Source organism: Budorcas taxicolor, chromosome 13, assembly GCF_023091745.1.
Source record: "Budorcas taxicolor isolate Tak-1 chromosome 13, Takin1.1, whole genome shotgun sequence".
In the NCBI taxonomy this organism is placed as follows: Eukaryota; Metazoa; Chordata; class Mammalia; order Artiodactyla; family Bovidae; genus Budorcas; species Budorcas taxicolor.
In genome coordinates this window covers 16,319,957-16,334,820 of record NC_068922.1, presented here as the reverse complement: position 1 = coordinate 16,334,820, position 14,864 = coordinate 16,319,957, and the positions used below count along the sequence as shown (strand labels likewise).

At 41.3% G+C, this 14,864-nt stretch overlaps 1 protein-coding gene across 1 annotated transcript in view; it reads left to right on the top strand.

The window, feature by feature from the left end:
- Positions 1-12,591, top strand: part of UPF2 (UPF2 regulator of nonsense mediated mRNA decay) — a 94,581-nt gene extending 81,990 nt beyond the window's left edge. The window contains exons 20-22 of the mRNA XM_052650867.1: positions 5,759-5,900; positions 7,170-7,290; positions 11,354-12,591. Of these exons, the coding sequence (XP_052506827.1) occupies positions 5,759-5,900; positions 7,170-7,290; positions 11,354-11,363 (273 nt within the window). The 3' untranslated portion in view covers positions 11,364-12,591. The remainder of the gene's footprint in view (positions 1-5,758; positions 5,901-7,169; positions 7,291-11,353) is intronic.
- Positions 12,592-14,864: the final 2,273 nt, after the last annotated feature.

The window sequence follows — 14,864 nt, the reverse complement described above, 5'->3', positions numbered from 1 at the left end:
CAAGGAAGGCCCAGAATATCCTCTTTGATGCGAGGGACATTCTGTTCCCTCCCTTCCAGAACAGGCTGAAGGAGATGGTGCCTACCTTCATCTTCTATCTCTGCTGTGTCAGGTAATTTCTTGTTACTCAAAAGATCAAAGTTGTAGAGCATACCATCATTTTGCTGTGGTGCAAATAAGTCTTGAGATGTGAAAGCTGAGTACCAGTTAGGATCACATAATGGAGGGCTGGAAACAGGCTTTCCATCATGACTCACGTGTATATATTTAACTTGACTTCGCTTCTGAGCACTGCTGGATCTTTGTCAGATATTCTTCATAATTCTGTAAAGTCAACAGGACTTTCCTCTGTCCTAGACTTTAGGGTTATCAAGGTTTTACAAAATCTCCCCACTTTCTCACCTTCAGGCCAGAGTTAAGCCCTGACATTTCCCTTCTCCCTCATCCTCTACCCAGTCCCTAGAAAAATAAGGGTTTGTTTTTGATCAAGACCCTAGACTTGGTGCTGGAGTCTTTGTAAAACTACTCTTCTCAGCACTTGGAACTGCTGGTTCACCATGGCTCGCAGGATTCTCCAAGTCCAGAGTTTCTACTTTTCTTTTCTAGGGATAACTTAGTTCTCTGAACAGACTTTCCCTGCTTTTTTTTTTTTTTTTTTTAATAATTGTCGAGGGCAGTACATGGCAACTTCAGTTCCATAGGCTGAACTGTCACATGGGAATTGATTCCTATTCCTATACAGTTCCTGAACTTTCTCTGCTACATTGACACATTTACTGAGCCTTGGTTTTTCTTATTTAAAAGGAGCTTTAGGAATATCTTTCTGTGAAGATCGACTTGTTCAGTCACCCAGTTGCATCTGACTCTTTGTTACCCCATGGACTGCAGCACACCAGGCCTCCATGTCCTCACCATCTCCTGGAGTTTGCCCAAGTTCATACTCATTACATCGGTGATGGCGTCCAGCTACCTCATCCTCTGATGCCCTCTTCTGCTCTCCATCTTTCCCAGCGTTAGGGACTTTTCCAGTGAGTTGTCTGTTCACATCAGATGACCAAAGTACTGGAGCTTCAGCTTCAGCATCAGTCCTTCCAGTGAATATTCAGGGTTGATCTCCCTTAAGATTGACTGATTTGATCTTGCTGTTCAAGGGACTTTCAGGAGTCTTCTCCAGCACCACAGTTCAAAGGTATCGATTCTTTGGCGTTCTTCCTTCTTTACAGTCCAGCTCTCTCAGCCGTATGTGACCACTGAGACAATGATAGCCTTGACTACGGACCTTTGTCATCAGAGTAATGTCTCTGCTTATCAACAGACTGTCTAGGTTTGTCATCATTTTCCTGCCAAGAAGCAATTGTCTTCTGATTTCGTGGCTGCATTCACTGTCCGCAGTGATTTTGGAGACCAAGAACAGGAAATCTGTCACTACTTCCACCTTTTCAACTTCTGTTTGCCGTGCGGTAATGGGGCCAGATGCCATGATGTTAGTTTAATATTTACTCTTAAGCTGGCTCTTTCACTCTCATCAAGAGGCTCTTTAGTTCCTCTTCGCTTTCTGCCATTAGAGTGGTATCATCCACATATCTGAGGTTGTTGATGTTTCTCCCACCTATCTTTTAATTCCAGTTGGTAATTCATCCAGCCCAGCATCTCTCATGATGTGTTCAGCGTATGGTTAAACAAACAGGGTGACAGCAGACAGCCCTGTCACAGTCCTTTCTCGATCTTGTATGGATCAGTTCCATACAGGGTTCTAGCTGTTGCTTCTTAACCGCATGCAGGTTTCTCAAGAGACAGGTAAAATGATCTGTTATTCCCATCTCTCTAAGGGCTTTCCACAGTTTGTCATAATCCACATAGTCAAAGACTTTGGCGTTGTCGATGAAACAGATGTTTTTCTGAAATTCCCTTGCTTTCTCTATTTAATCCAGCGAATATTGGTGATTTGATCTCTTATTTCTTATCCTTTTTTAACCCCAGCTTGGACATCTGGAAGTTCTTCATTTGCATAATGCTGAAGCCTAGCGTGTAAGATTTTAAGCATGACCTTACTAGCATGGGAGATGAGTGCAATTATCTGATGGTTAGCACATTGTTTGGTACTACCCTTCTTGGGGATTGGGATCAAGGATTAATCTTTTCCAGTCCTGTGGCTACTGCTGGGTCTTCCAGATTTGCTGATGTAATAAATGTAAAACCTTGATGGCATCATCCTTTAGGGATCTGAGTACTTCTGCTAGAATTTCATCGCATCCACTGGATTTATTAACAGTAGTGCTTCTTAAGGCCCACTTGACTTCCTACTCTAGAATGTCTGGCTCTGGGTGGCTAACCACACCATCACAGTAATCCAGTTCATTAAGATCTTTTTTGTACAGCTCTTCCATGTATCCTTTCCATCTCTTGATCTCTTCAGCATCTACTAGGTCTCTACCATTTTTATCCTTTATTGTGCCCATCTTTGGGCAGAATGTTCCCTTGCTGTTTCCAGTTTTTCTGAAGAGATATCTACATCTTTCCCCTTTGGTTGTATTCTTCTGTTATTAAACATTGTTCATTGAAGAAGGCCTTCTTACCTCGTCCAGCTATTTTTTGGAACTCTACTTTTAATTGGATGTACTTTTTCCTCTCTCCCTTGCTTTTCGTTTCTTTGTTTTTCCACTATTTGTAAAGGCTCCTGAGATAACCACTTTGCCGCCTTGCTCTTCTTTTTGTTCGGGGTGGTTTTGTTTGCCACTTCCTGTACAATTTTACAACCTCTGTCCACAGTTCTTCAGGCACACGGTTAATAAGATCTAGTCCCTTGAATCTATTCATTACCTCTACTGTGAATTCATACAGGATTTGACTTAAGTTATACTTGGCTGGCCTGTTGTTTTTCCCAGTTTTCTTTAGTTTAAGCCTGAGTTTTGCTATGAGAAGCTGATGATCTGAGCCAGACTCAGCTCCAGGTCTTGTTTTTGCTGATTGTATAGAGCTTCTCCATCTTCAGCTACACAGAATGTAATCAGTTTGACTTTGCTATTGACCATTTGGTGATGTCCCTGTGTAAAGTCATCTCTTGTGTTGTTGAAGAAGGGTATTTACTATGACTAGTGCATTCTCTTGGCAGAATTCAGTGAAGCTTTGCCTTGCTTCGTTTTGTTCTCCAAAGCCAAACTTACCTATTACTCCAAGTATGTCTTGACTTCCTACTTTTGCATTCCAATCCCCAGTGATGAATAGAACACCTTTTTTAGGTGTTTGTTCTAGGAAGTCTTCTAGATCTTCATAGAACTGATTAACTTCAGCTTCTTCAGCATCGGTGGTAGGGACACAGACTTGGATTACTGTAATGTTGAATGGCTTGCCTTGGAAATGAACCGAGATTATTGTCATTTTTGAGGTTGTACCCAAATACAGTGTTTCGGACTCTTGTTGATTATGAGGGCTACTCCATTTCTCTCTGGGATTCTTGCCCACAGTAGTAGATATGATGGTCATCTGAATTAAATTAGTCCATTCTCATCCATTTTAGTTCGCTGATTCCTTGGATGTCTCTGTTTATTCTTACCATCTCCTTAACCATGTCCAATTTTCTTGATTGATGGACCTAACACTCCAGGTTCCTGTACAGTACTGTTCTTTGCAGCATCGGATTTTACTTTTATCACCAGACGCATCCACGACTGAGTATCATATCTGCTTTGGCCCAACTGCTTCATTCATTCTGGGGCTATTGGTAGTTCTCTGCTCTTCCCCAGTAGTGTATTGGACACCTTCAGACCTGGGGGACTTATCTTTTGGTGTCATATCTTTTTGGCCTTTTATACAGTTCATGAGGTTCTCAGCAGGTATACTAGGGTGGTATAACCAGGTATAACGTGGCATAACCAGGTTTGCCATTCCTTCCTCCAGTGGATCACGTTTTGTCAGAACTCTGCTATGACCTGTCAATCTTGGGTGGCCCTGCATGGCTTGGCTCACAGCTTTGAGTTATGCAAGCCCCTTCACCACAACAAGGCAGTGATCCATTAAGGGGGATGATCAACTTATACAACAATAAATAATCAATTTTCTTCATTCATCCCTCTGTTTCCTGAGGCACATATGAAAAATTCACAATACCTGTGTCAGTTTGCACACCCTTTTGATCTTTTCAGAATGTGTAGGCATAAAATTAAAACCTACCTTCAGAAACTTTTGAGCTTTGAAAAGTAAATTCATTTCAGTAGTCCTGAATTCTAAATTCTATGGGTCAAAGTAAGACTATGTGTCTGTATTTTAACAGACATATTTTTGGTTCAAAGTAGATAGATTATATACTGTGTAACCCATACAACTTCAGAATGAGGAGTGAAGTCTTTACTTCTTAAAATGTGAAATTTTGTTTAAGGAAACATTTTTATTGAACTTTATTTTTAAAATGTTAGCAAACATGAAATGAGAGCTCAGAGTACTTGGTTATTAAGTAAAGTTTCAACTCATAAACATTATTTGGAATTTTGGAATATGTTCAATTTTAGGAATATTATTTGAAGAAACATCACTGTTATTTTGTGGTCTGAATAAAAAGTATATTTTGTTGTGATTTTTTATTTCTTTATTTGACTTTTGGGAGTTGGTTCTTCTGGTGCAGCGGTTTTTCTAGAAATGTGAAATGCGTAGCCTTATAGGAATCTTTAGTTCTTAAGTGAAAGATCTCTTTGTGCACCAAATTTGTGCCCAGAAATAACTTTCTTCTGTAGTCAGTAGGAAAAGAAAAATTTGTACCAGTGAAGTAAGTAGTTGAAAAGAAAGGAAAATACTGTTGATAATTTCTTTCTAGATTCAAATGTCTATGAATTAGAATAATGAACTGAAAGAAAATGTCTTATTAAAGCAAAAGTTTTAATGTAATAGAGCCATTATGTAATGTTTTAAAGAATTTTTAGTTTTAAACAAATGCAAAAGATAGTTATTTTGGTTTAATAGTTGTTAACAATCCTGAACCAGGAACATCCTGCTAAAAACAAAACATTCCATAGATAAGAATTATTCCCCCATAACTAATTGTTCAGTTGCTAAACTCTTTCTCTTTTCCAGCATCACAGCTATCTTTAGACTGTGAAGACTTGATAATCCTAAAGGTGGACTAGATTTGTTCTGTATAGTCCAGAGAGTAGAAATGAAAAGGGTGCAGATTACAGGTTGCTGTATAAGACCCTTTCTGACAGTTAGCCATATGTAACAGGGTCTGCACAGTGGAAAATGATCCCCTGTTCTTAGATGTGTTGCTTCAAAACAGGGTGAAGGAAAGAGGAGTGTCTGCTTTTTATGGACGTTGAACTTGATGGCCTTCCACTTCTTATCCAACCCTGATGAGTTTATCTCTTAAGTAGAGTAACACTATTGTCTGTGTATGTTTTGAGGTGGTACTATCTTTATTGACTTAATAGGAAAGGAAAAATTAATTTTCTAACCTCATTTAGCTCTGCTTATTTATTTGGGCTTCCCAGGTGGCTCAGTGGTAAAGAATCTGCCTGCCTGTACAGGAGACACAGGAGACTTGTGGGTTCAGTCCCTGTGTTGGGAAAGATCCCCTGGAGTAGGAAATGGCAACCCACTCCAGTATTCTTGCCTGGGAAATCCCATGGACAGAGGAGCCTGTTAGGCTGCAGTCCATGGGGTCAGAGCGAGCTGGGAGTGACTGAGAACGAATGCATGCACTGATTTATTTGAAATCTTTGTTTCTTGATTTTCTCAAGCCATTTGTGGTTTCTTTACTTTTTTTTCTCAGTTTAAGATCCTTAATGTACCCATGTCTTCCCAACTTGCTGCAAATCACTGGAACCAGCAACAAGCAGAACAAGAAGAGAGGATGAGAATGAAAAAGCTCACACTAGATATCAATGAACGGCAAGAACAAGAAGATTATCAAGGTATCAGATCATTTCCAGGACAGAAGTGGAAAATTGTGATGCCTTTTGGGTTTTTAAAATATAGAACATCAGAGCTATTATTCTGCTCCTTTTCATGTCATATTTGTTTATATTTAGCCTGAGAAGTTGATTGTTTTTTATATTCCTTTCTGTCTTTATTTTTCTTTCACTTATTTATAAAATAACACTAATGTAATTTTTATCATATTTTGCTTCCCTTATAATTCAGTTAGATTCCATACTGTAAGAGCTGGATTGCAGGTGAGATAGTACCAAGTTTTAATTGCCTTGTGTTACCAGTCAACTGTGAGCAAATTATTATTCAGCAAATATCATTTCTTGTCTGCTTGGGAATCCTGGTCTTGAGGACCCTCTTCCTTCCAGATTTGAGGGCATCAAGTTAGGATTCCAGTTTTATGCAGACATACTCAGCACACTTGGATTATATGGAGTCCACAGACACCTTAAAAGGCCCTTGGAGCTATAACATGGCTTTTATATAGTGTTGTACTCACATACTGCTTTTTGTGCAAGAGATTGTTGTATAAATAAATATTTGGTTTTCTATCTTTAAATCCCACTTTTAGAATCTTCTCTTTTGGTTGATGCTAATTTTTAAAAAGTAATCGTGTTTATTTATTTATTTGGTCATGACTGAAGGCATGCGGGATCTTAGTTCCCTGATTGGGTATCGAACCCATGTTCCCCCTGCAGTGGAAGCATGGAGTCCTAGCCACTGGACCACCAGGGAATTCCCAATACTCAGTGTTCTTAATAATAAAATAATGGTAGCTAACACTCAGTAGAAGTGCTTATTATGGCCAGATGCTTATGTACTTGATCATAGCTTTTAATCCTCACAATAATTCCATGAGGTACATGAAATTTTATATTTAGGGAAACTGAGCCAAAAGCCCCATAGCTAGTATGTGGCAGAGCTGGGATCTAATCTAATATTGCTTAGCTCCAAACACCATGCTCTCAGCTATTGTACTCTACTGCTTCTTATGCTGTTTCACTGCCTCACAAGACACACAGTTGTGGCCCCATTGCCTGTAAGGGAGCATGGTGTTATATGGTACACAAGAGCATATCTCCTCTCTTGTTTGCTCTTCCAATACTTCTCAATTATTTTAGTCCATATAATGGTGATTTTTCTTTAGTTAGCTACCTGACAGAACTAATAAATTTGATCTCCCTTTATTTGCTTATTGGGAGAAGTACATTTACCAATGTTTAATGCCTTTACTGTTTTGCTCCTAACTACAGAGATGCTGCAGTCTCTTGCCCAACGCCCAGCTCCAGCAAACACCAATCGGGAGCGGCGGCCTCGTTACCAACACCCAAAGGGAGCGCCTAATGCGGATCTAATCTTTAAGACTGGTGGGAGGTATGACGATCTCGCTTGTTTCTGCCTTAACTAGTTCTTTTTCATGGTGTCTGTGTGAGTAAGTTAGATAGTTCTGGATTATACCTAATGATAAAGGCCCAAGGATTAGCACAATAGAAAAGTCTTTGAGTTGCAGTTATTTGAGAAAAAAAAAAACCTGTTTATAAAATAGTTACCTTTTTTTTTGTTTGTTTTATAAAATCTTGATTTTAGTCATACCAGTATTGGTTTTCATTTTCTTTGACTTTTTTGGATTTTTAAAAGTTTTCTCTTTGGCATTTACAGAGAGGACTAGTTACTGATTAATTGGAGAGAAGTCACAGGCTTTTTGTTAGAATTTCTTAAGCCAGTGTTAAGTAATCATAATGTTTATAAAAACCTAAAACCTGTTGTTAGACTTTGAGGCATGCAGATTGAGTTTTTTGGGGGGTATTTTGTTAGTTTTTAAATTATAAAATATCCTGCTGAGACCCATGCCGATTCTTCTTAAACTTGAGTTGCCTGATGTGAAATAACTGAAACTGTAAGGTTTTTCACATAGAAGATATTCCCTAATAAGACCTCACTCATCTTGTTTTTAAGGAACAAAATTGTTGAAAGTTTAGCCAGGATCTGATCTGAAGACCCCTCCCCGTCGATTTCGTTCTCTCTCTTGTGTTTGGGTTATTATCAAAAGTGGCATAGGCTTCGCTGCTCTGACAGGTCTGCCTCGGGGTATTAGTGTTTAGACTGAGGCTGTCAGAGCCGTCAGATATCAACGTGTTGTTGGGAGTAGGCGAGCAGGTGTAGGAGAGAGGTGCTGGGGTTGCAGGAATGGTCCACTGCTGGAGCAGTAGCACTGTAGAAAATGCAGGTGTTCATCCTGTGTCTTTACTCACTAAAAATATTTGTGTTCCTGCTAATGTTTTACTTTGAACTATACGCCCAGGCCCTGATAGCTCAGTTGGTACAGAATCCACCTGCAGTGCAGGAGACCCCAGTTCAATTCCTGGGTCGGGAAGATCTGCTGGAGAAGGGATAGGCTACCCACTCTAATATTCTTGGGCTTCTTTTGTGGCTCAGCTGGTAAATAATCTGCCTGCAGTGTGGGAGACCTGGGTTTGATCCCTGGGTTGGGAAGATCCCCTGGAGAAGGGAAAGGCTACCCACTCCAGTATTCTGGCCTGGAGAATTCCATGGGCTGTATAGTCCATGGTGTTGCAGAGTAGCACATGACTGAGTGACTGTCACTTCACATAGGCTTAGACAACTCTAATCTAATTTCAAAGTTTAGGAAATTGGTTTGTCACTGAGTTCTCACATCCTTCAGGGTTACTCATCGCTTATGGGATAAAGTCCCAGCTCCTCACTTGATAACACGACCCTGGATGATAGGGTGCACTCTGTTTACTGGCTTTCTCTCCTACTGTTCTTTGCCCTCCTCCCCACCCAGCTGGCCTCTTAGTTCTCCTAGTTTCGCTGTCTTTTGCCTCTCTCTGTTTGGAACCCTCTTGGGCTCTTCCTCTGGATAACTCTTGCTTCTCCATCTAGTCTCACCTTGATACTCAGAAGTCTCACTTTGGTGCCCTGAGTCACAGTGCTTCCCCAAACCTTACAGTGCTTCATCACCTGCCAGCCTGTCTCTGTCCCCCAGAAAATTGAGGACCCAGGGAGCCTTGTCTTGCTTTCCGTTTTGTCTCCTACACAGCTTTTGGTGCCTAGCGTGTAGTAGATCCCCAGTAAATGTTTGTTGAATGGACAGAGAAACTTCAAAAAAAAAACCAATCTGTGTTTAATCTTTTAATAAACTTTCTTCCTATGTTATGCTACCCAGTTCTCATTCCCTTTTGTTTTCCTAATTTTGTGAGACTCCAATTCTTCAGCTACTTCCTTTACCTATTTTAAATCTCTTCCTAAAATACTGATTTGGAAAATAAAATCCTAACTTGTACAGTGCTCTTTAAAATGACCCTCTGTAAAGTCTCATGGTATTGTGGTATTTTTAAAGCCAGTGCTCTCAAAATGCAGGTATGGATGAATATTGGGGAGGAACAAACAAATGCGTAAAAATGAGTTTCTGAGCCTTTCAAGTACCATGTGTTTTTTGCTGTTTTTTAAACTTAAATTTAAGTGAAGTGTAGTCATGTGGAAGAACATTAGCTGATGGGGTAGTGTCTTTTGGTGGTTTGGCTCCTCTTTATTTTCTTCTATTTTTATTGCTGGGCCAGACTCATTGGGAAGCTGTTTATCTAGAGCCATGATCCTTGGCTACCTGGTGCTGAATTCCTATAGGAGGAAGCAGAAGAAATTCTGTGAGGTCTAAAGAACTGTTTTCAGTTGAATCCTAACTTGGCTAGTATTCTTTTAAAAGTTATTAATATTGTTGACATTGTATGGCAGATGAAGGGAAACTAGAAACCTGGTTATTAAAACAGTTTTAAGTTTTTCTTATCCCTAGATTTTGATAAGGCTCTCAGACATTAATTGTAATGATTTTTATATTTTCTAATCAGGATTGAAATAGGCTGTAAGTTAAAATTTCAGCCTTCTCCCTGGGTATTAATGTTCTAACAAAGTATAAGCATTTTGCTTATAATGAATTAAAATGGCAATAGCACTCTTAAGTAATACAGTTACCCAGGTGTTTTGTAAGGCAGGACAGGGTTGCTTTCCACTCTGCTAGTGTTGAAAAAACCGTGAAACTCAGCATCACGGGAAAGATTGAGGGCAGGAGGAAAAGGGGGCACCAGAAGATGAGATGGTTGGATGGCATCACTGACTCAGTGGACATGAGTTTGAGCAAACTTGACGAGATAGTGAAGGACAGGAAAGCCTGGCGTGCTGCAGTCCATGGGGTTGCAGAGAGTCAGACATGACTTAGCAACTGAACAATAGCATCTTTGGCAAATGTCAGTACTAACACAGTTTACACTCTGTAAATTCGTGTGGATTATACCATTGCTCCTCAAACTTTAAAATACACATTTTAACCATCTTGACTCTCATTAAACTGCTGGTTCTCATTAGTTTCTAACAAGCTGTCAGGTGATGTCAGAGCTGCTGGAGTGTGGACCACTCTCAGTGATTATATATAGTGAGAGATTATATGGCAAGTGTGTCTCACTTATCAAAGACTGTGAACACTTTTCCTTTATTCACTGCATTTGTCTAAAATATTCTGTTTTAGACCATTGCTTTGTCTTGACATCAAGAGAGAGACTGTTTCTTTCTCTCAGAGAGTACTCCTGTTACTGACCTTTTTCCATTCTGTTCAGTTTTGTACAGCTTGCAGATGTATCCAACTGAAGATAGACTTTTCCTTATTTGCATTTTAGTCTTGGGAAGTTTCTTGCTAATGCAACTGGCCTTGTGTAGGCAACCTGTGTTAATTTGCTAGAGCTGCCAAAAGACAGCATAGTACATGGTGTGATTCACACAACAGAACTCCCATCTCGCACTCTGGAGGCCGGAATCCAAGGTCAAGTCAGGGTCGCTTCTTTCTGAGGGCTGAGAGGGACAGTCTGCTCCCAGCTCCCTGCTGGCTCCTGGTGGTTTGCCAATAGCCCCTGGCACTCCTGACTTCCACAGCACCTTCTGATCCCTGCCTTCCTCTTCATGTGGGGCTCTCCTCAGGTGTGTGTCTGTCCAGGTGTCCTATTATGAGGACACAGTCATACTGGATTAGGGGCTCATCGGATTTCAGTCTGGCCTCCTCTTAACTAATTACATCTGCAGTGACCCTTTCTCCAAATAAGGTTGCATTCTGAGGTTCAGAGGTTAGACTTCAGCACATAAATTTGGGGGTTACGCAGTTCAGCTGTGACACAAACCATGAGTTTTCAGCATCTTAGAAAGCAGTTATAGGAAAGCTGATGGGCCCACCCTCCCCATCACTGTCAGAATTGCCCTGTTTAGTGCCCCTCTGCCCCCTCTTGTTTCTTCAGTAGGAATCTGTACCCTCTTTAAAAAACACTGACTTCTCTGCAGTCAGTGAACAGTGGCTGGTGGTGCTCAAGGGGCATTTTCTTGCTGGAGCGGCATCCTCAGTCCTGGTTCTTTAACATTGCCCTGTTTGTGCCTCTAGGAGACGTTGATCCAGCAGCACGTGTCATTTCATTAGGTCCTGTATCTGATGTTGTGGATAGTGGAGTCCTCCAGCAATTGAATGAGAGCAGTGGACACATCTCAGCATGTCGGTCTAGAGAGTTGTGAATCTAAACCTGGGACAGGCTGGGGCCATGAGGCAGAAACAGCAGCCTCTGCCAACACCGGAACAAGCCGACGCTTCCAGACAAGGCGGAAAAGGCCTTTTGTAATGGAAATCACGTGAGGGTTCATCTTCTCTTGAGAATGGCAGTCAAGAAATGAGGTGGTTGACTTGACTCCTGAGCAGTTACACCAGGAAGAGCGTCAGTGAGATGACTGAGCCGGAGAAGAGACGGTTGTAATGGTAATGGTATGGGGAAATGAACTTGAGTTTAAACTTGGTTTGAGTTTCAGTGTCTCTGAATTGAACATCCTATGTTGAAAGAAGATACATTTGGGGGCTCCAGAACTACAGTAGAAAAGTGTAGAGCAAGCAGTGAAATCTTCCAGTGAAAACTTACATGCAGGACAGCAAAATGATGAAAGATACCCAGGTACCAGATAATCCACCAGGAAGGCTTTTGTTTAGGAATCTCTTTCATGAGGAACAAGGGATGGGGGAGAAAAATCAGTTTTATCCATCAGAGTCAGTAATACAACATTGCCTATTAGGGTAAAGGGAAAATGTGAAGACGATTAGTACACACAGCATGAACCCAGATGGCTTAGGGGAGTCTGACACCAGCCTCAGAACAGGGATAGGCGAGCCCATTGTAAGTATCATTGAAAACAAACAGCGTGCCAGGCAGACACCACAGAAGATGGACGAAGGACAGCGAGAAGAGGATCCGGAGATTTTGTTGACCTTCATGGGTTTACAGCCTCTGTCTCTAAACAAAGTATGGAAACAGTAGAGCTTTTATTTTGCTTTTGTTTTTGTTTTGTTTTGTTTTCCCCCCACTACATAGAAATGAGAGTTCTTAGTCTGTTTCTGGCCAATCTGTTAATTTATTAGGATAGTTGTCTTTCGTTTGCTTTCCAGTAGGCATAGTGAATTTAGTTGAAGAGCAAGCACACCTGTAAGCTACAACTTGATTACATCTTTTTTTCTAGCTGTTTTGCATTTTTTCTTTCACCATATTTTAGTTTCTGCATGTAGAATTAAATAAGAAACAAAACTGTAAAGTTGTAACATTTCACATGGAAATGCTGCCCGATCTTCACCAGCTTCAGAAATCTGACCTTTGCCGATGCTGCAATAAAGTGTTGTAATTTCGATTTGGTGTGGTTGTGTTTTATTTAGTTTGGGTTTTGGAAACCTATTAAATGGGTAAATCAGTATCTTCCACGGGTATCTTTGTTCTTTATAGTCTTAGAGATGATTTTGTTTGCATTTCACTTGTATCGTTGCTTTCATTTTAGCATCTGTTATTTGCATTGTTTTCTTGGGTGCCTGAGTCAGCTTACTTTGGGGTCAGTACAGAAAGTAGGCCGTGGAATCCGATCGAATAAACATGTTTTGAAGAGGCTTGAACCAGTTACAATGGAAAATGCTGGCACAGCACCATCTGGTCTGGGTGGCGTTTATGTTGTTACCTGAGGGTGTGCAGCAGGGTTGATAAACGCCGCTGTAAGACGGGCAGCTCAGAAGGGAATCGCGAGAACCATTGTTTTCAGTTTCTTTCAGGTGTTCATTCGAAGGTTGACTGAGACAATCCAGAAGGTGGGACTGTAGTCAATCACTCTTGCTAAAATTCAACTGAGAGTCATTCATATTTGGAAAGAAAAAGACAATAAAGTTTCAGAACTCAATCCTCTCAACACTGTTTCCCAGCCCTCATTGCCATTTTACTTGCCGGCCCCACTTGGCACAGCATCCATCCCCGGACCAGTGATCAGCGGTCAAGGGGGCCAGTTCTGTGAAACCACTGACTTCGCAGGCAGGAGCATTAAGAATTACCTGGACGAGGCCACTTCCTACACTCATCCATAACTGGGGTTCACTCAGATTTTAAACGTGAAGCTTTTCCACATAGCTACACGTTTATTTCTAAAGTTTGGCTTTTAAAGAACTCCAAATGTTTTATCTATACAACATCTCATTAAAACATCTCTCGCTCTGTGTGGCCGGCACTGGAGTAGCTGCGCTAGCTCTGTCTAGTGCTCTTCCCTAGGCTTGTTTTGAATAAAGACAAAGTGGAGGTGGAGTCAGTTTAAAAATACTTCGCATGCTATAAGTAAAATCACGTTTTGGCATTCTTATTGTGATGCTTTTTTAAACCTTTGGAAAGTACAAAGGACAGTCAGCCATCTTCTGTTATCTCAGTAAGTGCTTCTTTCTGGAGGAGTAACTTTGGAAATTGTTGGGTTATTACTCAAATGTTTTGTTTCCTTGGAGGAGGTTTTAGTTTTATAGTTATTGGGGAAAGCATTTCAGATTCTGCTGAGTATGTGCATGTATGTCTACAAGCGCTCTTTTTTTTTTTTTTTAACCTTTTCTTTGGTTTCCTATGTGACACTGGACAGTCAGTCTGGTTGGATTTATGGATTTAAACATTTTGATGAATACTTTGCGACCATGGAAAGGGAAGGATTGATTGACCCCATTCTGTTTACCAGGCACTGGGGATACACAGGTAGGGGGAAAAAAAAATCCCTGCTCCCATGGGACTGATACTCCAGTAAGGGAGAAATGTGACAATTCTGTGAAGTTAGGTGACCATATGTGTAAACTGCTTATGCAGTGCATGGCATGTAGGAACGGTCCCCTTGATGGCACTGTTGCTATGAATCCTTGTTCTCTCCTTACTGCCTGGCTTGGTTACTTTCAAGATGTAGTTCAAGCTTCGTCTCCTCTAGGACACCTTGCTGTTCCCTCATCCCTCATTTGATTTAGATGCTGTCCTTCCCTTGTAGCTCAGTTGGTAAAGAATCTGCCTGTAATGCAGGAGACCCGACTTCAATCCCTGGGTTGGGAAGATCCCCTGGAGAAGCAAATGGCAACCCACTCCAGTATGGAGAAGCCCATGGACAGAGGAGCCTGGTGGGCTACAGTCCATGGGGTCACGAAAGTCGGATACAACTTAGCAACTAAACCACCACCTTGAGCTTTCATCAAAGGTGCTGCCCACCTGCCCCCCGGGTGGGGATGAGATTAATTGCAGGGTGGTGCTTAGCAGCTGTTCTGCAAGAGTTACATGGAACTCCTATCTATAGGAGCACCAGGCTGCACTAGGGGACCCTAGAAGGTGCTCATCACATGCTCCCCCTGGACACTGAGAAATCTGAGGGAACTTGCTTTACCCCAGGAAGCGCATGTGGCTGTATTCTCAACCACCTGTCCTGCCATTTCCACAGCAGGACTTTTGCACTTGACCCAAATGCCACTGAACCCCAGGCTGGGTATGTGATGGGTTCTCATCTGCTTGACCAGGTGAGCTCAGGAATTGGACACAAGTCCCACTAGTCTCCCATTTCCCAGTTCACTCTGACTCTGGATGCTGGCCTGA